The 27013-nt window shown below is 39.1% G+C and overlaps 1 protein-coding gene across 1 annotated transcript in view; it reads right to left on the bottom strand.

The window, feature by feature from the left end:
• Positions 1 to 27013, bottom strand: part of LAMA4 (laminin subunit alpha 4) — a 98459-nt gene that overhangs the window by 32020 nt on the left and 39426 nt on the right. The window contains exons 5-18 of the mRNA XM_068677676.1: positions 24935 to 25149; positions 22504 to 22599; positions 21011 to 21162; positions 20759 to 20869; positions 18216 to 18327; positions 15006 to 15173; positions 14088 to 14281; positions 11855 to 11971; positions 9687 to 9835; positions 7206 to 7347; positions 6069 to 6165; positions 5182 to 5298; positions 3989 to 4174; positions 467 to 606 (exon numbers count right to left, since the gene is read on the bottom strand). Coding sequence (XP_068533777.1) covers positions 467 to 606; positions 3989 to 4174; positions 5182 to 5298; positions 6069 to 6165; positions 7206 to 7347; positions 9687 to 9835; positions 11855 to 11971; positions 14088 to 14281; positions 15006 to 15173; positions 18216 to 18327; positions 20759 to 20869; positions 21011 to 21162; positions 22504 to 22599; positions 24935 to 25149 — 1996 coding nt within the window. The remainder of the gene's footprint in view (positions 1 to 466; positions 607 to 3988; positions 4175 to 5181; positions 5299 to 6068; positions 6166 to 7205; positions 7348 to 9686; positions 9836 to 11854; positions 11972 to 14087; positions 14282 to 15005; positions 15174 to 18215; positions 18328 to 20758; positions 20870 to 21010; positions 21163 to 22503; positions 22600 to 24934; positions 25150 to 27013) is intronic.

Raw genomic sequence — 27013 nt, 5'->3', positions numbered from 1 at the left:
AAAATGAAAGTATTTTCCTCTATTAAATATGTATGAGCCAAAGATTCTCCTACTCTGCAGAAAATTAATTCAAAAGAAAAAAAAAGGAATGCTGTCAACTCAGAAGAGTTCGTATTAAGTTGCCATAATTACTATTGCTTGTAACTAATATTGCCAGTTGAGTAATGAACTATTAGTTTTACCTGTAAATGGTTCTTTTACTGTGGCAATCATTAACGCTACGCCAATTACTTAAATAAAGTTGCTGGCACTAGAAATAGTCCATGGTGAATACCATGGTAATGTTAATTGCTTGCAAATAGCAACTGCAAAGATTTTAATGACTTTCACAGTGCTTTGTTTATCCAGTTGTTGGGAGGAGATGTCAAGGTTCAGGCTTCTAACATAGCCCAAGAAAATGGAGCTCCTGGGAAGATGCATATGATGATTAGCACTAGTATCCCAATGTCCCATCCAAAAGTTTTACCTTGCTTGCTACACTCCTGGTTTGGGCAATTAACTCTCTGATCCTCCGAATGCTGGAAGAAATGTTGTTTGCTGGTGCCTTCTGTTCTACTGTCTGCAGTTTGTTCAGGAGTTGAGGGAAGACTTCTTCAAGTTTCTGCACTGCAGTTAGAAAAGAAGTGATGGCTTTAATTTTTTCCTCTTTGTAACACTGGGTTTACACCAGGAAAATTGTTCCTTGTACTCTTACTTTAGCCAGCCTATCTCCTTATGCTTTCAGAACAAGTCCTAGCTGTGGTGTATGAGATTTCAGAAGGGTAGTGATTTATCACGATCTAGTATTGCAAAAGTTTTTGGAAAGATATCTCCTTTGCACAAAGGTGGCTACTTGTTTATGGGACTTCTAGTTCCTGCTGTGATGTTGTACCTCTGTAACACTTTCCTCGAGGAGCTTTGCAAATGTTAATCATTTTAACCTTTTCATCTTCCTTCAAGGCAGATAAATGTTAAACCTAATCTTACAGACAGGGCAACTGGAGCAGAAGGACTATTTGTTCACCATCGCACTGGAGATCTGCATCTGACCTGGGAACTGCACACAGAAACTGTGGCTCGCGAGCTTTTCATATTCAATTTAGGGGAGCTGGAGAGGTTGCTTCCCTCTGCTCTCAGCCGCGTGTCTTTCCCTGAGGTTATCACCCAGATAGCAGCAACAGCTGCAGAGGTGATGGTTGTTAGCTCAGCATGCTGACAGTAACACTGATGCTTTCAGGCTGTGATAACAGCTCCATGCTGTACAGTGGTAGAGAGCCTTAGTGAACGATGCAGTGCACCTAAACTGTACTTACTACCTGACTCTTCAGCTTTCCTGCCTACTTCTGCCAGGGTCATGAATCAGAATCCTGGACCTCCAGTCTTTCAATGCTGTGTCTCCTGGTACATGTGGGAGAAGGATCGTGGTCAAGGGGAAATCAGCTGCTTTGCTGTGTTCAAAAAATACAGAGAAGATAAAATGACTGCCCCTAATTATAATCCAATTTTGTCACATCAGATTCCACTGACATGGTGCCCTTTGAAGGATATTTACACATCACATAATTCTTCATTTTTAATTTGGTGTAGGTATAACTAGCTGAGTATAATTAAATGTGATTTTAGCCACAAGCTGCATGCATGTAAGAAAGATCTGGTATTCATAGTTAATTTTTAATGACATGGATTCACTACAAAGGTTAAGAACATATTTGTAGGGTTTTCAGTTATATTTTAGGGGTTTTCAACTTGCACCTACCTGTTCTTATTTTTCTCCACTTGTATTTTTACTATTGTCTCTTAAGATAGTAGAGAGGCAGGTAGAGGACCCAATCCTCCAGTTATTCCCCTTACGACCTGAAAGTCCTTATATGTAGGGGATCAGTACTCAGATATTCCATATAAACCTTACTGTATATTAAAGTGCCATTATTTCAACAAATCATCAAAGAAGCACAGTGAATTAATGTAACATATTAATTCTAGTATTCATTAAACATTCTACATTAAAAAAAACACATCGCAACACCACAGTAAAATAATCAACTTACAGAATTTTGCTCTGCCTTTTGAAATGAACCATGTTACAATGAGCATTTGGAAAAACAAAATAAAACAAAACAACTTTAGTCTTTAAGTAAGAAATTGCAAGCTCAGAAAGTGATATAGAAAATTTCAAATGTTCCTTTAAAACAATAATCAGCAAATGAATTGGAACTGTATCTGATCTGATATATTGAAAATCTGGCTTTTAATCTATTTGAAACTGGAGGTATGAAAATTGAAACACAACTGTGACATGGAAGCACCGAACTAGCATCTATTACTCCTAGTACTATTATAAAATATCACCATAAATCTCTTCCTTTTGCCCTTTATAATGGCATTCTTCAACATAGAAGAATATTGATTTTTACTTATTTATTTATTTTAGTCTTTGGGATGAAGGTGAAAGCTACTCTTACCCAGTACTAAAATACAAAAAATAATAGAAGGCAAACTGTCAAGGAGGAAATAACCTTGACTATAACCTTCCAGACACTTTCTCCTTTTGTGTATTCCTTCCCAAACTGTCTTTCAACCTCTGTGCTGAAGCCCATCAATTCCCTGTGCAATGGCAACACAGGGAAGCTTCTCAAATTGTACAGCCAAGACATGTTCTTACCCTTCCAAAAATGAAATGAAAGCTTTATTCAAAGACAGTTTGAGCATGTCAGCTTACAGACTTCCTCTGCCATAGCAGTGTTATTGGCATGATGGTGCAGGCACCTGGCTGAACATATTTTGTAACTTTCTCTTGGGCCTTGATGGACGTTCCTCTTGCCAGGTCATCCCCTCCTGGCAATGCACAGAGCTGATCTGAGAGCCCTCTGAGGTCCCCAGGCATGGCAGCATCTGTCTCCCCAGGCTGTGAATCACAGCCACATCTAACTGGAGCACTTCCCATGCCAGCCCCCTTTGTAGCAGTATGCTGTGCTTTTCATAACAAACCCTCACTTTTTTTTTTTTTTTTTTTTTTTTTTTACTATTCTTCCTCCGCCCTCCTCATAATAAAAGTGGAATTAATATGATGTTTACAAGCTTCTTCAGCAATCGCCCCGCTTAAGTATTATATTTAAGTATTATATTTCCTCCCTAATCCTCTTTGTCCCCTTTATTTAGACTACAAGCTCCTCAAATCAGGGGCAGTTTCAACTCCATGTTTGTAGTACTGAGGACAAAAGGGCCCTGTTTCCAAATGCCTCCCAATGTTACAAAAATAAAAGCTGAGCTGCCAATGATAATAGCGAGCATTATTTAAACAATCTGCCTACCTTTCAGTGTGGCCTTGGCACCCTGATAAAACTGATTTAGAAACCAGCAAGACTTCAGCCCTTAAGTGTTTAAGTCATTTTTGGAAATGCCCATGTATCCAGAAGTTTTAAAGGAGAATAAAACTCTAGCAACAGCAATTTTTATTTTTTATTTTTAATTTTTTTTCCCTATAGATAAAATTCTGTAAGATTATAAGAAATGAAAGTGCAGTGTAAATCTTCCTATGAATCTTCATATGAAGATTTCCTGTGAAGACAGGCTGAAGGAATTGGGGTTGTTCAACATGGAGAAGAGAGGGCTCTAGCAAGAGTCTTCCAGTGCGTAAAGGGGGCCTACAGGAAAGCTGGGGAAGGACTCTTTGTCAGGGAGTGCAGTGATAGGACAAGGGATATTGGCTTTAAATTAAAAGAGGGTAGGATTAGATTAGATATTAGGAAGAAATTCTTCACTCAGAGGGTGGTGAGGCACTGGCACAGGCTGCCCAGTGGATGCACAGTGCAAGCTGTGGATCCCCTGTCCCTGGCCTGGGTTGTTCAAGGCCAGGCTGGGTGGGGCCTGGGCCAGCGGGCCCAGGGCAGGGGAGTGGAATTAGGCGGTCTCAGAGGTCCCTTCCAACCCAAACCATTCTGTGATTCTATGAATCTATGGTTCCCTTCCTTTTTAACACTATGGAATAGCAAAACTCAGGCCACCATACCTGCATCCTCAGCTGAATGCACGGCACTCTTGTATGCAGCTGAGCTGTGCTGGAAGTCTTGCATGTTCTGAGACCACAACCTCACGTTCTCATCCATGGGAGTTGTAGCCTGATTTACTGTCATGGTAGTGCTCTCAGCCTGTGCAGTCTTCTGCTTAGCTTGCTCCAAGCGCTGTCTGGCCTCCACTACATAATAATAGGTAATGAAAAGAAATGAACTTTGCCAAAGATTCAAACCATCTGTTGCCAGCACTTTGAAAATTATGAGACTAAGAGGATTTTACCTTCTGTAGAATGGGTACCCAACCTCAGTTGTTTGGTTTTCACTTGATTTCCACAAGGAATATTCAAAACTCATTGCGTTTGGTCCACAGTTACATTAGTTCTTAATTTTAATAAATTTCATTTCGTCATCATTCTGGATTGTTCAAAATTTTCATTATCCCTGGATTTTGATGGATATTGTATACCCAAGGATGTTGGAACAGAGGTGAGAAAGTGCATTGTTTTACTTTCTTTCTTTTTTTTTTTTTTTTTTCTTTTAATAATGCATGTAAATGTTGGATATTTTTCATCAAAATTATTTTTCAAGGAGAGAAATCCAGAACACTGAGGTGTTTTTGTTATTCCGTATCTGACTTTTTTTTTTTCTTTTTAAATTAATTTGTAAAATTGTGTTATTTTACATAATGCAACATCTTAGCAGTAAAAAATATTTTTAGTTAGAGTTAGTGAAAGAAACTTTGAACATCTTTGAGTATATTTGCTGTATGCTCTATGATTTCTGTTTACTGAAAAACTAAGGTGAGATTTTGTCAGTCATAACTGTCAGTAACTACCTCCCAGATACACTATATGGCAGACATGATGAATTGACAACGAAAGTTGACAAAATTGCTTTTGTCCATAGAGTTGTATGTTATCCAAGCCCTGAAATGATCCAGAGTTACGTGGGGGAGGGTAATTGTAGCAAGGAGGATCAAAAAGTATGTTAATAATTTCAGATGGAAAAATGTTTCACCATGAGTATGTTAAATTTTTATCTTTACTGACTAGCTCTTGTTGTTTCAGCCAAATTCCTTTGGGTCTTCCTGGGACTGAAATCTTAATACCATCTTCATAGGCTATATGCAAAGATAAAATACATTCTTAAGCATTTGAAGATAATGCATCATAAAGAAGTCTTGTACAACCTGGCTCTGCTGACTGCATTTTTGTGATGGCTCTCATCAGCTGGCCTCGCAGAGCATTCATTCTGGCCAGAGTGCCATTAACATGCCGGCTGGTGTCTGCAACAGTTAAATCACTACCTGCGGGGGAAAAACAGGAGGTATAGATGAATGGCATCAAAGTCACATTTTAAAAAGGTATGTTTTCTCCTGTAGAGGTATGTTTAGCCTTTAATACACCATTGGCAATATGTTAGGACATCTTTTACTATATGGCACAGTAGCATTCTTAACTTCACATAATCCAATGTCAAGAGCAACCTTGAAGCTCATTACCATTATTTGCTTTCCCCAGGGCTCCTTAGAAAAATCTGGAAAACTGTATTTCAGTCAGCACCATCTCTCTTTGATTAACCTGGACTGCTGAAATAGCTCCAAAAGGAGAAGTTTTAAGGAATTCAGAAGGTCCTGAAAAATTGAAGAGGCCATTTCTGTAATCTTAGTACTTTCCTTCATTTTCAGTGAAAAAGAGGTCAAAATCCTTTAACATTTATTATTATCCTTCACTGGGTAAATTCAGCTTTCTGAGCACTTAAACTATTAAGAATTGATCCCAGTCAACTACTTTGATTATATTTACATGTGAAAAACTGTGGGATCAGATATTTAAATAGTGGTTATATCTTAAATAGTCCTTTTGTAAATGAAATAAACATTCAATACCTGGCAGGATGACGACACATGCACTACTCAAACTGTGCCTGTGGCCTTTTCAATACTTTGTATTATCACTTCGATCAATACACTCTTCTGTTACAGCAATAGTTCTGCCTTAGTGATGTTCTTCTGAAATGTCTTTTAGTGTACACGTTTATAAACTGACAGGGAAAGTAGAAAGGATATATATTTACTGTAATCTGCTGTCTGTTGCAGCCGCATGGCTCGGTTGAGAAGTTCTTCGCTTTTACCTCTATGGTAGATGACCTGAGTATCAATTCCAACAGCAGCCTGCAAGTATGTTCCAAAAAATAAAGTCATAATAACGCTTACCAAATGTTTCCTTTTTATTGTGTTTAATTATAGGTAACATATTACTTGATATAAATGCAATTGCAAAATCACAGTGGTTTCATTTTCCTTGTTGACATTTTAAGATTGGCAACTGGAATAGAAAAAGAAGTCTAAAAGCAATTTTTCTGTGGACCGCAATACAAGTTCAGAGAAATGCATACTTTCTGGAGAGCAATACTGAATAACAAAAATGCAGAAAGCACAGAAGTCCTCTTAGTTTATCAACTCCAATCTGACCAACTTGGTATTCATGCTGCACATTATTTGGGCACTGTGTTTGTTTTGACTGTCACCTCTGATGGGTAATGAACAAACGTGCTGCATGGGGGGCTGTTTCTGGTCCCCAGTAGCATGCTGTATGCAGAGGGCTTGACAGCCCAGTGATCCTTAGGGGTCAATCCAGCCGATTCCTCTTTCTCTCCCACTAACAAATTGCTACTTTTAAAGACTTTTAAAACTCTACACATACACAAATTCACATAAAATATTTGCCCTAGACAAAATTAACATCCTCATCACAGCAGTGAGTATGCAAGTGGGATACTTGCCTCATTTTAACTTTTAATGAGAAATAGTGATGCTCCTCTTAGGTGTGTTGACCACCTTTCCTACCACACAGTGCTGTGTGGAGTAGGAGGACTCAAGCACTGAATGTCAGCTCTGGGTTCCTACATGGCCAGGGAGTTGTCTGGACTTTTACAGGAGTGCCTCAGTTTGTGTGAACAGCACAAAGAAGCATCTTCCTATACTTAAGGACAGGAAGGACCTATTGTATCTTTTCACATAACAGGGAAATTTAGGTTGGCAGAGTAGTTAATGACCTAGTATTTAATTCAGGAAATAGTACATGAAGCAAAATGTGCAGTGAGAACTTTGATGCTGACAGTGAAGCCAGATCTTGTTTTTTCTTCATACTTAGGTATCCAAAGCCCCTGCAGCATTGCAAAGTAAAAGCTGATATTATGAAAACTACTTACATCATTGACACGGTTTGTTGTGTTCAGTGCTAGCAGTGCGGCTTTATTAGCTTCTTCGATGTAACTGGCAATGTTTTCATACACATTTGAAGCATTTATTGCCCTTTGTACCAACCCGTTTGTATCAACACCATGTAAATTCCTGTTAAAGAGACAGTAAAAGGAGGAAGAAAACAAAGTAAATCAAATTAGTTTCAAATTTAGTATCTTTCTTAATATTCTGTGAATTCTGACTACATAATTCTGACTACATAGTTCTGACTACACTGCACCAAGCCTGACTGAATTTAAGAAGAGATTGGACTGTGCACTTAGTCACATGGTCTGAACTTGGGTAGACCTGTGCGGTGTCAAGAGTTGGACTTGATGATCCTTAAGGGTCCCTTCCAACTCAGGATATTCTATGATTCTATGATTCTATAATTGCATACAAATACACTTAGCCTGAGCCATATTCTCTTCATTGGGTATGACCATCTATGCCAAACTAAAGCAGGAGAAAACTATGTGGATATAAGGTACTTCCCAGGTGTTTAATGTCGGGAATGTTGCCTTTAATGTCTTTGTGAGAGACAACAAGTAACATCTAAGCTTTTATCATTATTATTTTTTTTAAATTCTAGATTACATATTCCATAAATTGAAAGAATAATAGATCCATTCCCTTCTACAGGGATAACTTCTGGCTGTGAATAGAAAGATCTGTGTGTACCAGTGATCAGAAGAGCTGTAACACCAGGGTGTTTGTATTTTCCAAATGTAAGCGGGAAAAGGGGGAAGATCAGATATAGAACTGCCTATTGGTCATGAAATTTTGCAAAAAGTTAAAATTAAGAAATGCATTATAGCGTTGCTGGCATGGTAGAGCTTGATTTGTATTTTAGGTTGCAACTGGTCTTCAGGGGACATTAAAACAGCAGCTGGTTTAGGGCTCAACCTTCAACTGTTAGTAACTTCAAGTATTATTTTTAATATTCTTCTGATAAACAGAATTTAGAGTATATATTAGATATATATATTATAACCTATATACATATTAGATAGATTATATTGTTATATAATATACATTATTATTATATATATTATATATACACACTATATATATAATATATACTTATATGTATGTAAGTGTATTCACTTCAAAGTAATTGCACACTGAGGACTTATTAATTTTCCAGTTTCCAGAACTGTTGCAAGAATTTCCTGCTATATTCCCCCAAGACAAAAGAAGAACCTCTACCAAATAAAAGCCTAATGGGCTTATAAAGCAAACCTATAAAAAAAAAAAAAAAAAAAAAAAAAAAAGATTTGAAGACAGGCTAAAAGTTTTAAAGGATTAAAGTTTTACTGCAGGACAATCTTCTCAACAAATAAAAGAGTCAGCACATTTCCATCTGGATATTTTGTAATTATTTCTGCTTGCTTTCTATTAAATTCTGAATGTGTTGGAGTTGGTAATCATGATGTTTAAATTATTGTAGTGAGGGATGAAGGCTAGCCATATGGGGTATTTTCTTTCAAGCGATTCTGCTACCCCCAGCTAGCCGATCTCAGACTGAACATATTGTTTGTTTTTTTAGGTTGTCTGTAGTTTGTGTAGCAGTATAGAACAACAGTTTCAGATGGCAGCTTTATGCAGTTTTTTAAAAGAAAACCATCTGTTATTTTTTATCTGTTTTAATCTCCCATCTAGTGCATACGAATATTAAGAAACAACTGGTATTTAGATAATACACTTGATTAGTAGTTATTAGTTTATCTTCCAAAAACATATGTCTATGATGTTACCTAAGGTAGAATTTGGTGAGGCATTTTCTATAACAAATCATTTGCAGCAGTGATTTTTTCACATCTAGTACCAATTGGAGATAAAGTCATCTTTCAAATCCGCCTAGAGGTGACTTTTCAGTAAATTGAAGGAAAGTTTATGTATTCGCTTTTTTTTCAGCAAAATAGGAGGCCTTGCAGTAAATGTTTGGTGTTGCAGGGGGCTAGTTTCATTGGTGTACAATCCACTCTTTCAGAACTACATGTGTAAACCAGTTCTCAAATAAAAATTATCACAAATCCCATTTGTTTTGGCCCACACTGCTAAACAGTAATGTGACATAACTTATTGACATAAGCTGTTTCTGTAAACCCCATTTAATTTGCCTGTATTGTATTACTTTTTAGTAATCTACCTTTCCTATTCTCTTGCTATGGGAAGAAGAGAATGTGCCAAATTAGAAATTGAATAATACCACATGAGATATATGTTTGTTTATTCTTTGACAAGATGAATAGATTTTGCTTTGCTCAGTTTCAGCTGTTGCCTCCGGACTATGACGTTTCCTCCCATACATGAGTTCCCAGCAATTTGTTTAATGCCTATTTACAGACAGCATATCTAATGTTACAGTGTTTCTGCCTGTCTCTAAGTTCACTCAGCTGTTCAATCAGTAGCATTTCTATGAAGAGTCTGTTGAAGTTAAATTTTACCGGTCCAGCTCATCAGCAAGTCCTCGTAGGTTGTGTGCATGATGCATAGCCTTTTCTACCAAATTATCATCAAACAGAGACAGATTGGCTATTTTTTCTTGCAGTTCCTTTTTCGCTCCATCTATTTCTGCGTAGAACCCTGACACATTCTGAACAAAATATACAAGGAAGGAAAGAAGATGAATATTGTAAAAAATCAAACCTATATTTTGATTATTATGTTTTATTGTACCTTTCTACATTATTATAATGCTTTTATTTTGTTTTATGTTATACGCTTAGCATAAAATGGAGAGTAAAGGTCAGGAAAGAGTCTGTCATGAATGTTGGTGGATCAAGGCAAACACAGGTAAATAAAAATCAGCAAAAATTCCAGAAATCCCTTTAAAAGATGTTGGAGAAATATTTGTGAAATATAACAGAGAGACAGCTGAACGATATCTTACCATCCTTTATGTTTGCTCCAGAATGGTGCCAATGTGAAGCTTTTTGGTGTGAATTGCTAATAGGTGGAATAATTAAATCAAAACTTTGCAAGATCCACTCGTGGTTTTTACTAAATTAGGAGATGGAAACCATTTTTTTTAAAACCTCTTCTCTGTAAGACTGCAGGACAGACATTAGCATTTGGGACTTTTAAACTCTATCTATACAAGCAAACGAAATAGTGCTGGGGTGGCCTGGCTTTCACAACATCCTATTATTGCTTGATCCTTGGCACTGTTTTGGCCCTGGCCAGCTGCCGCCCTCCCAGACCTGCTTCTTTGGAGAATAACATGGAGAAGTGCCTGTGCCTCAGGGGCAATCTGTAGGGGAGGTGATGCTGGAGAGGAACAGGGAATTTAGCAATACAGCTCTAAGCTGTGCCACACACAGCTGTGAGAACAGGCCCTCATCACATTCTCTCTCTTTGCATAGGGATAGCCCTCATGGAAGGAGGACATCTTGGGCTAGTCTGACTTACAGGACTCCTTCAGACTGCTAACTCTGTGTATGTATAGGCAAGGAGAAGTAGCATCCCTCCTTTGCCTTAGCCACATGCCTTCCTTATGTGAAGTGTTTGTGGGGAAGATCTGTCGGACCTGCATTCACGTCTCCAATATACAACCTTGCTGGTAAATTTGGTGATTATCATTGTGGCCTCAAAATACTAGAAAAAAAAGGATGAAAGTGAGGGAGTGAAAAAGAATGAATAAGTGAAGCATGAAGATACTCATCACTGGTGAGGATGGAAGATACATGATGTTCTCATACTACTTCCCTGCAGAGTAAACATCTGTATGTGCAGACTTACCCACAGGAGTGGGGGATACTGAACGATAAGCTGCAGCAATTTATTTTACAGAAAACACAGGAGAAAAAAAAATCATGCTGCTTGATCACCCTGGGATTGCTATAGTTAAAGAAAGCTGTCTTCTTTCTGCTTTCACACATTACTTTTCCAAAGAAAAATGAACGGGTTTGGTATTTGTTTTTGTGTTGCTTTGGGCACCTATGACTAAAGTGATTGCTTTTGGAGAATTTTCATTTGTCTTAAACTATCTCAAAATCTTAATGTAAGACATGGAAATAAAAGTTTTGTAAAATGGCAAAAGTTTTAGTTAGCAAAATCCCACTTTTATTTTCAAAAAAAAAAAAATAAAATAGAAAAAACAAAAACCATGTGGAATTTTAAAGTAAAAATTTCCCACAACACCTTGTCTCATTCATAACACTGGATTCAACAGTTGCAGATCAGGATTTCAATAAGACAATATGTTTATATGTAAATTTTACATTCTGACCATCACTGCTTTTAACACCGAGATGTGGGATCTTAAGCTGTCTCCCATGCTCACTTGCTGGAATGAGCAAAGTGCAATCTGCCAACGGAGTACCTTTAGGCCTTTTGGCAGCTGCTCATTATGAAATGAGAACCCTACAGCAAAATCCTTCAGTCAGCTATGCCCACAGTAAGGTCTACTTCTATTATTTTTCTAAGACAGCAAAATGTAATTACAAGGCTTTCTATTCAGGAAGATTTATATATTTTTTGGGAAATATTCATCAGTATTTCTTTGAAGCAGTATAAAAAACTAGAGGTTTTCACTTAGTGATCTAAGCACATGACTTTTCAAAAATTCAAAAATTCAGGGCATACCATTTAAACAAGTCACTAAGGCACCTACCTTTATTACCTCACTTAACTCTGAGTTGATCTTCTGTGGTCCTGCCAAAGTAGTTGTGGCACTTAGCAGAATGCCATTCACTTCATCTACCTGCTCTTTTATTTTCTCATGTTGTTTCTACAAAAAAAAATAAAATCCAAAAATGTTTGTGAACTGCTAGAACAGTATTACTGTTTTTGTCATGTTACTAAAGTTAATTCAAAAGATAAAGTAGATTTCAGGTAAATTAAGTCTGTTTTTCATAGATAACCCTAATAGCTGCATACTATAATGTTGTTTCTTACATTTTCTTGTCCTTGTGAAATATTCTTTTTTATTTGTATGAATTAATTTCTTTTTATATTACAGCCTGAGCAGTTACTGGGATGAAGCATTATTCAGTGCATTGCCAGCAGAAACAAATTAAACATGGACTTTTCATTGTGGCCTGGAAACTTTTTTTTTTTGTCTGCAGTCTTGAGAATTCTTACAGTCTTGAGAATTCTTTTTCATGTCAATAATGAAGCTAATGTGAACAATATTTTTATACAGCATGTGCCTTCACTGTGGGGAATAATGAAAATCCAAGTGGTTAAAACCAGAAAAATTATGACTACAACCAGCATAATTAAGACTTCAATTCATAATTGTGAGATAATCTGCAGTTTGGCATTATAATAATTAAAAATGAAAAAGCAGAAGACTCTTTATAAATAAAGATCCCAAGGTCCTCACAGAAGAATTCACAAGAACAAGTGTGCCTGTTTTATCTTTTGAATTAGTAAACCTTCCACATCAGCATGAACTTTGAGCATGGCAGATTTCAAGAGCTCAAAGTGCAGCCACTGGTGCTATGAAACCCAGAGATTAGCCTGAATTCAGAAGATCATTCTTGTGATCACACAAGATCACAAATTGCTCTTTTCCAGACTCCAAACAATTTCAGCCATTGAAATGAAAGCAGTTAGGATCAAATGGTCCCGAATTGTTATCTTTGTCATTTTTTTCCCTGATGAAAAAGTAACTGAGGAAAAAATATTTAGGTGGGACATTCTGGTTTTGCATCTCTTAAGAAAACAAAGAAGAGTCACAAAACTTCTGGAAGGAAAAAAACAACAACAACAAAACAAACAAACAAAAAAAACCACCACAATCTCTCTATATGACTGATGAGTTAAGTATCTTTCTGGGATGAAGGACTTGAAAGTTCAATTTCCATATGTTATCTGAACCTAACACCACCACTGACATGCAAATGTTCCCCCTTCCACAGGGGTTCTAGGAGGAAGGTATCTGAGCTCTCTTCTGGACCAATTGCTTTGTTCAAAATACTAGAACTATTCATCTGGACAGAGCATAAGGGAAAACTGCTGTAGCCTCATAGCAAGGCAGTTCACCCACCAAGTAGGAAACGCAGTTTTAAGATATCTGTTGTGGAGCAATTAGAGAATGGCTTTGTGCTTCCTGATGTAAAGATAGTCATCTGCTCTTGCTGAAAAAATGAGGCATTTCATTTAAAGAGGACCGGGGAGAAAGTTTGGATGGGACAGTATGAAACCAGTCACCAGGGCATGAATTCGGCACTGTCTTTATAAATAATTATTTCAAGAGAATGTAGTTACTTCTGAGAGCATGAAGTCCTTCATCATGATAGAATCATAGAATGGTTTGGGTTCGAAGGGACCTCAAAAATTATCCAGTTCAACCCTTCTACCATAGGCAGGGACACCTCCCACCAGACCAAGTTGCTCAGGGCCTCATCCAACCTGACCTTGAACATCTCCAGGGATGGGGCATCCACAGCCTCTCTGGGCAACATGTTCCAGTGTCACATTATAAATCAGTACATAACAGGTGAAACATTTTCACCACAGTATTTATAGCAGCCATGCTAGTTGGAATCTTAAGCTTCTTGGGTTTTGCTGTAATACAACTTCCTATGTTTAGGCATTAGTAATCATCTTTTCCTTGGCCAGCTGTGACATGCTGTGCCAAAATCTGGCATTTATTGTGACTTCATGAATAAGTAATACACCTTGTACTTCTCAACTTATTGTGTAGAACTGGAGTGTCAAGCTCATCCTGCTGAGTAGCCCAAGGATTTCCTTTTTTTTTTTTTTTTTTTTGTGTGTGTGTGTGTGTGTGTGTGTGTGTGTGGTAATTCCTGAATCTCAATTGTTTGCAATCCACTCTTTTAAGCACTGGCAAACATGAACTATTCACAGATACTTATGATAAATATACTGCATAATACCTCATGCTCTTGAAGATTGGCTGTGTTTTCCTGATTCATATCCTCTGTTCGTATAACATAGTCGAATGCCTGGTTTACTGTCTCCTCCAAGTCTGACAGCTTCATATCATATTCATGGAACTGCTCCTTCACATCAGAAACTAGAGATCTGGTGTCATTGTACCTCTCATGAAACTCTTCAACTCTCTGCAGCACTGGGAAAAAAATCAGATGTCACTGATTAATCCATAGCAGGCACAGACAAACGTACACACACACAGACACATGTGCAACACAAACACATTTTGCTGCTTGTTCTACCATGGGAGCAGCAAGGAGAGACCTGGGGTAGGCATTTGGAAACAGTGTCACCTCTGGCTGCTGTGATGGGCTCAGTGAGCGTGTCCATCAGAGCTATGCCTCTGCTGGCCCCTTTTCCACTGCTCTGTTAGCGGTGTGGAGGAAGGCAGGGAAAGGAAAAGCTGTAGTCCTTATGTTTGTTTAATGCTTGACAGTCTCCTGAAGTCAGCAGAGTTGTACTGGCTTGGGTTAGGAGACTGGCTGTGGTGAACCACACTCAGGGACTGAAATCAGGATTCCTTTCATGTTGGCAGATAACACTTTTCCTATTCTTTTCTTTCCCAGATTTGATCTTGTGCACTTTTTTTTTTTTTGTTTTTCTTCCAACCATCAGGAGCAGGAATTATTATTTAACCTCTTTCACTTCCTGTGTAAATAATTACGGATAGAAGTCTGCTAATGGGCACACAGGTCTCATATATTGGTCTTATATTCTCCTAAACTGTGATGTCTGCAGCTGCCCAACCCACCAGCACCTCCTGGTCCTCCCCAGGGGCTCAGCATTATGTCCCAAGCTGCCCAGCTCCTGCCAGCTGTGCATCAACATCTGGATGAATTGAAAACAGATTCAAAACTTACAGTCCTCTGCTGCATCTTCCTCCTCAGCTGCAAGTTGCCTGTGATTAGTGAAAGGCTTACGGCGTTTGATCTCCTTCAGCATCTCCTCAGCCACACTCCGCTTCTGGGCAATTTCCTCAGGGCTCAGCTCTTGTTGAATTGCATAGTATTTCATCTTGCTGCTGATTTCTGTGGGAAAAAAGGAACAGATGGTCAATCCAGCATGCTACAGAGAAGTAAGCGCTCTTCTGTGGAGTACTCTTACTTTTGTAAATCCATCTCTTGCTGATGGCGAAAGAAAATTTTAATTATGCTACCACTCTATGGAGGATAATTATTACCTTTAATACAGTCTTAAAATTAAAGCTGTAAATAAATCACACTTCATGGCATATGTGTGGGTCTCATCAGAAGAGGATGAGATTAAATAGGCATGGGTAGTGTGCATTATTTGGCTTGGCAGTTCTCACAGGCTGGGATCGTCTTTTTATTCTGAGCTCTGGGGCATGTAGCAGACCAGGGCTTTCCTCCAAGATCGTGGTTTTTAAGTGCTACTGCAAAAATGTGATGCTTATTAAACAACAACATCAGCAAAGAGACTGAAATAATCTCTTTGTCCCTCTGAAGAATTTTGAGGCACCCTAAAGACGTAACATAAGGCTTCTGGCATGACGCTGCCTAGCTGGTTTGGAGATGGATATTATTTCAAGGTTTTGGTCTCAGTTCAAAAAATGCTGTTGAATCCTTGCAGCTGAAATTGAGTTTACCCATTCCCTGAGCAAGCATTACAAAGTTTTCTCACTTTTCAATCCTTGGCCTCGAATACCAACCACCTCCTCTTTCATACCCTGTGAGTAGCTTTGGCTTGCATTCATCACTGGATTTGTGGATAGCCAGATCTGGCAAGGCAGCTCTACGGATCTTATAATTTTTTAATAAAATATCTATGTGTACTTGTGGCACAACTGATTCTCTGGCAGAATGTCCTTTCATGCAGTTTCTGGATGGCTCCTGAACTCATTAGTGAAGCTTTAAACGCTCAGTCTCAGCAGCAATTGATGACCACAAGTGCCTCTGCGGCTTTCTTTTTCCTTCTCATACTGGCACGCATGTATACACATACAGATGTGTGCATACACGTGCAGCTTACCTTCAGTAGAGCCTTCAAGCCTTAGTCAGGCTTGCCTTCTGCAGTAGTGATGCTGGAGAATATTTTTATGCATGATGAAAATAACTTTCACCCACTTGCTTGCAACTTTTTTTTTGGGTTGAACAAACACTCTTTTTCATCACAGACATAGGTGCTGCTTCTTCTATGACAGGCCAACATGACTTCTGCTATTTGTGCCCCAAACTAGACACATTTCTGCCTTCTGTAATTCCTGTCCTCCCCCAAACAACTAATGATGCAAAAGAACTATCCACACAAGTCAGCCAGTGAATGCTGGTGACATACAACAAAGCTTAGGCTGACACCTGTACTCAATAACTATTGAAATAAAAAGTGAGAGATGCAGCAGTAATCAGAAGTGATCTACCACTGTAGGTATAAGAAAGTAGAACATTTGTAACATGCTGTGTGCATGGTCTTAGCTTGCCTCATCTTTGTGGCAGGATTGTTAACTATGTTTACTAAAATTGAAATATTGGTTGAAGCACCCATGGAGGTAATGATCAGCAAGGATAATGTTTGGGGTATTACAGATCTTCCTTACAAAAGTTGCCACAGAACTTGCAATAATTGTTTTAAATCAGAACTACTCGGGTCTGTTAATCAAGGATTTCTATTAACTGAAAAAAGGCTAGATAACTTCATCTGCCCATCAGCCTTTCTATTCTGGTGCCATAAACAGCTTTTTACACTGTTGGCTTTGCAAAGGACTGGGAGAAATTAGTGTTCTCTACTGCAGGATGGATACTTTCATGATGCAGGTTTACAGGGGACAGGGATGCTTCTGTGTACGCTCACCTGGGGTTTTATTGCTTTCTGAAGTTACAGAAGAAGAGGCTACAACTGGTTTAATCTTAGTTTTATATATGAACACAATAACATTATGTCAGAGATACTGCAGATGAAGATGATATTCTCTGACTAAGAAAACTTTTTAAAGTTCAATTGTGCTTGGGAAAGAGTTCACTGCTGCCATTTATCCTTAGAGGTATGGTACAGTAAAAATTCTTGAAGATCCAAGCAGTCTCTGAGGCTGTAAATCAAAAATCTTCATCTGCAAAGGTCTAAAATACCTACATTTACAGTCAGAAGAGAAGTAATGTTCTGAAATTTATGTTAGTTCTAGAGATGCAGTTATTGCTCTATCATGTTGTCCAAAGATGGATAAAAGTTTTATCTGCATTCCCTCACATCATACACACAGATGAGCAGAACATGGTGATAGTTTGTCCCATTTTAACATAAAAAATCACTTGGTTACATTCTTCTAATTTTGGGAGATTTGCATCATCATGTTTATCTTTCACCTTCCACACCGAGCTTGGGGAAACGGCAAATTCATGAAATGATGTACTATTCAGCATCTTTTGCTTTTAAGAAGCATTTGCATGAAGTTATATGAATCAGAGAAATCCTTCTCAGGAACAATTTCTTAAAATGAAAAAAATTGAACAGAAGTAAAACTCAACAGAGGGATCACCAGAGTTAGTCAGATCTAACTGACTACCATGGGTTCAAAAGGAAAAGTGCTTTTTAAAAAAAAATCTGTCTAGCTGTTCGCATGCCTTCCATTATTTACCAGCATGATCAGAAAAGTGCATTTGCATGAATCTTCTAACAGGGAAGCCATTAAGCACTTTCACTTCCCATCCTGTGCTTGTGTTTGTGGCTGCACTCAGCCCTAGTCTGATACCAGCTCTTTTTTTTTTTTTTTTTCTCCACAAGTTTATATAAATACCTTCAGCAGCTATTCAATCAGAGACTACAAATTGAATTACTTTGAAGTATTCCATGTAAACCTATTTATAATTATTTTTCTCTTTCAGAGAGAGAGAAAAAAGAGAAGCTCTTATTCTGGTTGTCAGACCAAATCAACCCATAGCGTCAGTTGTCTTTGAAGAGAGACAACTTTTCATCATGGCATTGCAGGCTCTAAGAGCCTTATGTTTAAAGCCTATGGGTTGCTTTGTGAGAGTGCCCAGGTGCAATGACATTTTTTTGCTGGAGGTTTCATTAACACATGCTTCACATTGAGCTGAACCAGAAAGAAATCTATTTACCTTGAATGTTATCCTTCATATTATGGAGCTGCTGTATGAGCTGTGTAGCACGGTTGTTGGTCTTCGTGGTTTCCTTCTGTATCAGTAGGCCTTTGCTGGATGCTTGATTTCCCTATGAATAAACCATGTGAGCAAGATATTAGATTTTTTTTCAGATCCATATGTGTGTGTGGCGATGAGCAGTGTAAACACACATTTTGCTTTCTCCTGATGAGTATGTGAAAGTCCATTTATCATATAAAGTAGCATTTACAGTCTGAAGTGAAGGGCTGTCTTGTCGGTATTTTCAGAATTGCAGAGTGAGAGATTAAAATCTGTCCCATATTTATCCATCATTTGCTGCAATCAAATTGCCATAAATTATGTACAGTTGTAAAGCTCCCATCTGCTGAGTCTCCTAGGCATTCAGCAGGGCTGGATCATTTTGCTGTGTATCATGTTTCCTGAGTAAACATATAGACTGAAGAACAAGGTGTGAAGCTCCCCACCATTTTTAGATCACTGTCTCCCTCCTGCGAGGCTGCCAGTTATGCAACTTGTTAAATTAAGAAAATGAGAGTCAGGGTTCAAAATGCCCTGAAGAGCATAGCCGCACTCCTATCCTATATTATGGTGGAGGCTGTACACCATGCTGTGTTCCCCTATATAGGCACGAGGTGACATGGCCCCCAAACGGTGATGGTGAGGCACTAGGTGAGGATGTAAGGGAAGTGAACCATGGCACAGTTATCGTGTTTCCTAAACAGTCATTAACTTTGGGAGTCCTTGGATTTAATTTTCACTGTTATGTCTCAGGAAGGAGGAGGAAATATGGCTACTCTCAACATTTCCTGGGCTTGGAGTGTGTGTGTGCACATGTAAGACAGCACCACAAGCGTGCCAATAGCAAGGTGTTTGGTTTAAAGCCCCTGTTGGGGCTGCAGCAGCAAGAATCCCCACTGTAAAACCAGTTTGAGTTTGGGAGATAAGCCAGGAAGATTTTAGGCTGCTGCTGTGCTGGCTTTATGCCTATTTAATCCCACCAGACCGGGGTGATGGCTGCAGCCTCCCTCCTGCCACGCAGCCTGCGGTGGCACCAGGGTGAGTTGGAAGGCAGCGATGGAGCTGCCTTTTGCAGAACACATTTGCATAATGCTCTTTCCTCACTAAACATTTTATTAACTATTAATTGCACAGGCAATTACTGAGACAGGTTCCCAATTGCCACAAACTTGATGGGAAGCATAGCAGCATGAGTGAGAGGTGCTCTCAGTTACCCACAAATTTCCACTGGCACAGGGAGACTTGTCTTGGAATCTGCCCAGAGCCTGGGAAGGAGAGGTGCATGGCTCCCCCAGGGCTCTGCCAAACATTTAGGATTGAGCTTTGTGTGATTTTACTCTAAGCTCATCCCCAGCAGACTCTGGGAGTTTCAGATCCCATTTATTATTCTTATTCAAACCTCTGTTTTGAACACACAGTCTGTAATTCTGCAGTGCCCTTTCTGTTAAGTGACGATTAAAAAATACTAACCCTCACATTTTCTCTTCCACCTCTCCATACAACCCTTTTTTCTCTTCCTTTGTGTTTCTTCTTCTTGCTCCTGTATCTCAGTTTTAGCCTAAGGTATAAATTTGTCTCATGAAGGAATTGTAAGTGAATACAAGGTCTGGCTTTTTGCAATAAGCATGAAATATACTCTAGTCATACTGCAGCTGTGGTTATCTCTGCTTGGGAATAACATCACATGATGTATTTCACTATATATATATATATATATATATATATATCAGCAACAGAAAACTGGATAATAATACCTGTTTAAAATAGAGGAGAAACAATTTTCGAACCTTATTTCTTCTCTTAACATATATCAGTATTCTTTTAGGGTGCAGTAGAAGTGTTATGTGAGCTGAGAGTAGATAACCTTAATTTTATAGCTTGTCAGTTGAATGAGGATATAACATTTATGATTATAATTGTGTTAAAACATATCTTGAGTACAGATCAGCTTCTGTCTTAGTGGGTACCTCAAAAGGCTTTTACACTGGCAGCTTCATAGCATATTGTGAAGTGTCTACTCAGGCTAAATGGATTTTTACAAGGGCGTACATGTAAAATAAATATAGTACAAGGACTCCCAAAGTCAGTCCAAATTACTTTAATGTTGGTTACTTTGCTCTGAAATACTAAGGCAGTGTGTCTACCTCAGATCAAATGTTGTGCCTGGGGTGTAGGGACTGAGGTGGGAACTTGGGTCCTGAGGGGAGGTGACAAAACTCTGACCATGCTCAGCAGACTTTGGCCCTGCTCCCTTCCTTTTCTGAGAAGATGACTTGATTCATCTTCTTGATTGAATCTGAAGATGAAGTCATCTTCAAGAAGATCAAGTCATCAGGTTTGGTGACTTGATTTTATACTTCTAATTCTGAGCCTAATTAAAGTAGAAGGTTTAAAAATGGAAAGCTTTCTCAGCTACCCTTGTTTGGTGAGCCTCCTATGCCAGCATGTGAATATGACAAGCTGCAAAGCCTCTGTGCTCTGGCAGGAGGCTGTGAACAAACCTGGTCTTCAAGGGTCTCTGCCTCTCTCAGGAGATCATTCATTTCATCTGCAGCATCATCAACTTGGACCGTCCAAGTCACAGAGTGGTTCTTTTTTTCAGACATCGCTGCCTGTGTGTGGAGGAAAAGAAGTCAGTGCACCCGTGAAGAAAGTTTCTTTAGTGAGGGCAGGAATTGAAATTTAAGCAAATGGAGTGGAAATTCATATAATGAAATTAAATTAAAAAAGTGAAACATCACCACTGTTTGTACCTGGAGATAGGTAGCAGTGAGGTTCAGGTCATTCAAGCGTTTTTGAGCTGCAACACCTGTAGAAATGCTCAGTAAAGTTGTTTTGCTTTCATCGATAGCCAGGACTGCTAATTGGATGTCATCTGTCAAATCCCAAATACATTTATCGCAGCCTGATAAGAAAATAAAAGCATCATTTTTTTTTTTCTTTTAGTGTTTGTATCAGTTAACAACAGACATCCTGAATTAACTTTTGAGTGCCCTTGCCCCATTGGGTTCCCGCTCTTTGTCATTGATGGGTCCTGATGGATATCTTTTTTTTTTTTTTCACTTTCATATACCACTTCCAAAGGTCCCACAACACAGTCACAGTGCTTCCAGCTGAGCAGCACCAGATGGGACTGCTCTGAGGGGCTGTCGAGGCAGCTCTGTAATCAGTAGGGAGAGAGAGATGAGGCATTTCCTGGCTATTCCCTAGAGGCTCCTCCTGTTTGTGTCCCAAAGAACAACAGATGGGGGTGGGGGGGGGAGTGTGAAAAAACAAGTTCATTTTGCCAGAAGCCAGAATTCTGTATTTAAAATCTGGTGGTATGAGAAGTAAGGATGTCCAACAGCTGGACACTTAGATGCATATTTGATTAGGAAGACAACTTCTAAAAGCACAGTTGCAACACATTTGAATTATGCTTGCACAGCACTACATCCTTGTTCTGGCTGAATGCCTCCAGTGCCACCTTGTTTTTAGTGATATTTGTGCCACCAGTAAAATTACAGATTTAGATGAACATGAAACACAGATTTCTACAGGAACTTTTGCTTGTATCATCTATTCTGTATTCTTGTTGGCGGAAGCTGCCAAATATTTTCCTTCTGGTTGCATTTTGGGACCTCCTTCTTCTTGGGAACAGGTTAGGAGCCCGTATGTCCTATGTGTTCTGCATTAAACCGCAGATGTAATAATACTAGCATTAAAAAAATATAGTAATCAATGCTTACTAGTAGTTACAACATAGTACTTTTGGAAACTCCACAAGCTTCCTATAGTTAGAATAAGAGAGAGCAGAAAAGCAACTGACTGATGTGTATATGTCAAATTCTCAACAGTAACAATTTATACTAGATGTACAACTAGAAAAAACAGAAGTGATATGCAAGACAGTAGTCGTGGCAATAAAGTAGTCATGGCAATTTTTAGGGCTGGAATATTTTTTTGCAGTCACTGTGTTTCTATGTTTAGAGAAGTGGCTTTGGTGATACATCTCTACTGCTCCACAGTTGGTAGCTAAATATTCAGTCTGTATAGCAGAACGTACTTGTGCACTCACGTGCACTTGAGCATATGTTTAAATACACAGTCAGCAGGACATTGTGCATCTTCACATGTTTAAGTGCACTGCAGGATCAAGGTATAAGTGCCAAGCCCACTGGAGAGCCAAGCTCTTAAGTTAGTATCTGCAAGCATTGAAATACAAGAACAGCAGTCACTTTTGGTATTCTCATAGTATTATTCTTACTAATGGTGGGGCAGTCTGTGCCAGTAGAAACTACAGGACTGTCTGCGAGGCATTCTCCGGTCTGGCTGTCACACATTCTCCCTCCACAGTTACATTCTGGGGGAAAAAGAAAGGGTCTTAAAATTAATAGTCTTCAAAATGTCCAACCCACTTTTCCCATCCCAAGACCGATGTAATAATTATACATAGGATTCTGCATAGATAGTCAAACCAAAATCAATGGCTTCTCAGGTTAAAAATGAGAAAAAATATGAGAAAAAAAATAATAAATATGAGAAAAAAAGATTAAATATGAGAAAAAAAAGCAGAAAGCCTGTGCTGAAGAGACTTGTTCAAAGCTTCCCATCTGGCGAAAAACAGTAGTCCCAAAACATCACCTTCTAGAGAGGGTGATGTTGGGGAGATGGGCTAAGGAAAGCAGTACAGCTGAAGTTAATTATTAGTTACATATCTCTCTGCAGGCCTGTGGAATTTCTCAATGCTGTGTCAGGCTCCCACTAAATTAAGGTTTCCAGCTATGGGGGATTGATGGTGGACTCCAATTCCATCATCAGCTTGAGCATATCAAAAAGTAAATATCTCCTACCACTTATGATGAAGAGTAAGTGGGGTTTTACATTTTTTTAACTTGAGTAAGCTGCATTTCTACTGCCAGCACAAGTGGCTTTTCAAAAAGTATTATTTTTACTCTAAAGTGTCTCTCTCAGGATTTAATTGACCTTCTAAAATATATTATTTTAAAGATTAAAATATTCTTGGAACATTTTGATAGAATAACAAAATCTCTAGCAGAACAGAAAAACAGTAGTGACTTATCTGGCATTCATTTTGCTCTTGTGATTCATGGTTTCAGCAGAATCTCATATAACCAAATTGTTTACTGCTTTTTTATTGCAGCCCATTCATTGTTCTCTATGAATTGTCTTTGTATTTACATTCCACATGGAACATTCATGGTATTTTCAATGAAAATGTGTAAGACAGCCTCAAAGTTAAACATGATGTGCTAACATTGGAGTATTTCTCTGAAACTGAACCACAGTTAGTGGAACAGAACACAATTTGGTTATGAATTTTGTAGGGTAATCAACCTTTTGATCTCTCCACAAGTATGAATTGGTGTCTCCCAGCTCCTGCATCTACAATGCTTTCATTTGTTAGTTCTTTTATCAAGAAGTGAAAGAAAAGTCTCGCCTGTATGACAGGATCTAATCTAGCCCCCAAAACAGTTGGCAAGATTATGGTTCTAAGATTAAAATTTGGATTAGGTTGCTGCTCAAGAAAACCAAATTGTCTTCTTATTTAACTTGCTAATTCTTAGCTTTTTACAGAAATGTTTAGAGTGAATTCATTTCAAAAGCACTTCTGATAATATTTCATATATTTGTTTGTGAGGTACCAAGCTTTTAATATGGAATTAAGGCTTTGAACACTGTGGTTTATTGGTGGAGAAAGGTTCTAAATTTACCTTTATTTCTGAGTGACATTTGTAGAAAGCTTGGAAGTGTGGATGAAGGACAAATGGCTAAGAAATTTATTGAGAAGAGGCTGAAAACTGCTATCTATAGCTACATCCTGTCATTCTATATGGGAAAACTGCTGTTAAGTCATCTCTGGTGAGCTAAATTAGGCAGTGAAACACATAAATAGGGTTTGCTTTTGCAACCTCAAGAGATTGAACTGCAGGCCTGGGTTGGGTGGCCAGATCCAAGCATGAACTAAGCTTTGAGACACACTGCTCCTTACAGCCATTGTCTTTTTGGCTGGATTGGATACCCAGGATTGGCTTTTTGTGTTGCTGTGTGTGGGCATCACCTCTTTCATTCAGTGTAAATGGAATTTAAGTGTGTGACTTAAAGATGTGAATTAATCCTAGAGACAGGAACAAAACTAGAAGGGACTGCTAGTGGCATAATATGCCCATAAACGAAGACTGCAGCACATAAGATGCTTGAGTCCAGAATATCCTCCTGGCCTGCAATCTCCATGTCCCCAAACACGCCTTAGCACTTCATAATAAGCTAGTAAGAAGTCCAGATGTACAGTGAGTTTCAAGAAGGGTGTAAGTTTGATCAAGACATCACAAATGCCCCAAGGCCTATAGCACTATACCTTGAACCCAGGGGGATTTCAGATGTTCATGGTGGTTGCATGCTTTGGCTGTTGTGTGAGTGTTATGAACAAAGGTGATGTGTCTACACAAAGGAAGCTCAAGGAACCTTGTTTAAAACAAGATGTAGGCAGTGTTGTGCCCAGGCATTTAGCTGGGATGTTGGGGTCTGTACTCTGAGACTTGCTCATGGGCAATGACAGGGGGCTAGTGCCAGGGCTGACCCAATGGAGCACCCAAATCATCCCACCAGGTGGCCAGGAGCACCCTCTGCCTCCCAGACCCACTCCCAGATGTTTTATGACATGATTCAGATAATACCTGTACAGTTTTTAGCAAATCTGGCATCCCCGTAGTACCCCGGAGCGCATCGTTCACAATTGAAACCCGTGGTGTTGCGCAGGCAGTTGCGGCATTGGCCGGTCACTTCATCACAGTCTTCAAAAATCAGGTTTGGGTCTGAGTTGCCACTGCAGTCACATTTCTTACAAGTGCTTCCAATTAGCAAAGGGTTCCCATAGTAACCAGGGGCACACCTGAAAGGAAAAGAGAGCCCAGAGACGACTTGCAATGACATTGCCATCTGTGGTAGCATTTTTTCTCTGACCTTATTTATGTCCCCATGAATTGATGACGGTCAGCAACTACAAAAGGACAGAAGGCAAATTAGGAGCTGAATTTCTGCAGAGGCTGTTTTGTGCTCTAGTCTCAATCTGTACAGTTATTTATTTTTCCCTTCTTGAACACTCCTGGTATCTCAATCACTTCAGTCTGCATTATTTTTTTTTTTTTGTATCCTTAGCAGTGCAATGATTTGTTCCCATTGTTTTAAAATATATGACAGCATGACCTTGGCAGAGATGCAGTCCCAGTGTTTATTTTCGTCTTTTCAGCTTTGGATCTCTCCAGCTATATTGTGTTATATAGGAAGCTGGGGCAAGAGACTGCCTTTCATGATGTGGAAACTCGGGAAGTTCAGACATTTTCGTTATAATGCAGATACCAGAGCTCTGACCGGAAGGGGGCTGAATAAATACATTTATGACATGGTATTGGGATGGTGCCTGGCTTTTGCAAAATCAAACAGGCATGAAAACAGCCTCTCTTTACATCCCCACTGTGTTTCAAATTTGTTCTATGTTAGCCTGGTGGCTGAGGCCAGAAGTGTAAGAGCCCAGGAGGAGTGGAGGATGCCTTTGGAGGTTTGGAAAGGGAGAAAGAGAGAAAGAGAAAGAGAGGGACTGGGGAGTTCAGCTGGCAGGATGGGGACAGCCTGTGCCACCCATGGTGTCACTGTGGGAGCATGCGTGACCTCGTAGCCTGCGCTACAGAGGCTGAGGACTCATGCCCCAAACTGGGGATGAAGAATGACCACGGGGTAACTAGCTGGCACAGTGATTGCTCACTGAAGATATCAGAGGGTTGAATGGCTGTCAGTGTGATTTAGGTAAGGAGTACTCTGTGTCATCCTGTTTTATCACCCTGTTGTCCTTGTCTTTTCTCCTGTCCATAAAGCCCTGTTTTCAGACGCTGTTTGTTCTGCTGTTTGTGTGTGGGAAGGGTGAGCTCTCAGGCAGTTTGGTTTAATTTTCGCAAGTTTCTGGCTGGGGACCTGGGCTGAGGCCTGTTGTCTCCTAAAATGTGAACATAGACAAGTCTGTGTTCTGCTGTGTCTGAGCAATGAAAATGTGGGAGATCTGATAAGAGCTTCCAGTTTTGATCTGTTCCTACATTTGCTGATTTTTTTTTTTTTTTTTTAATAAAGAAAGTAATTTCCTCAGTGCTGCTTTGTTCATGTTCCAGGCCTGAACCCCCACAGTAAAAACACATATAAAATATTAAGCATCCTAATACAAACCACTTGGCTGCCTCAAATACTGCCTTTGCCAATGGCAAAGAGTCTATTTGTCTCTTTGCAGCACTGCCAGAACTTTCGGTGCAGATCTTATCACTTGGGTGACCCAGATGTAAAGAATAAAAGTGTGACCTGGAGTTCTCTGCACCCCTCGAAGAAACATGAATATGATGCTAAATGTAAAGATTGTGATTTAACTGACTTTGATGGAGTCACTCCCTATTTCCATGGGAGTTAGAGCAGGCAGTGATGGGTGATGCTCCTACATAGTTATGCCAAAAGGCTTACTATAATTTTTGGATATTTCAGACAATGTGGGATAGTAATATTTTCCAAATTTCAAAATGTTTATGAAGTTTAAAAAAGAAAAACATGCACCTCTGATTTAAAAAAAAATGGTTGTACTATATGATTTATTCTGAACTCTCAAAATCTTGCAGCATTTCCCTTTAATTTTCTGTGTTTAGGCGTTTTCCAAATGCCTGTCTGTTTCACATGTCCACCAACTCACAGAAGCCACTGAGCAATGCTTGGGTGAGAAGGGT

This window comes from Anas acuta, chromosome 3 (assembly GCF_963932015.1).
Source record: "Anas acuta chromosome 3, bAnaAcu1.1, whole genome shotgun sequence".
Lineage (NCBI taxonomy): Eukaryota > Metazoa > Chordata > Aves > Anseriformes > Anatidae > Anas > Anas acuta.
Note: the sequence above shows the minus strand (reverse complement) of the source record. Positions and strands in the feature narration are given on the sequence as shown.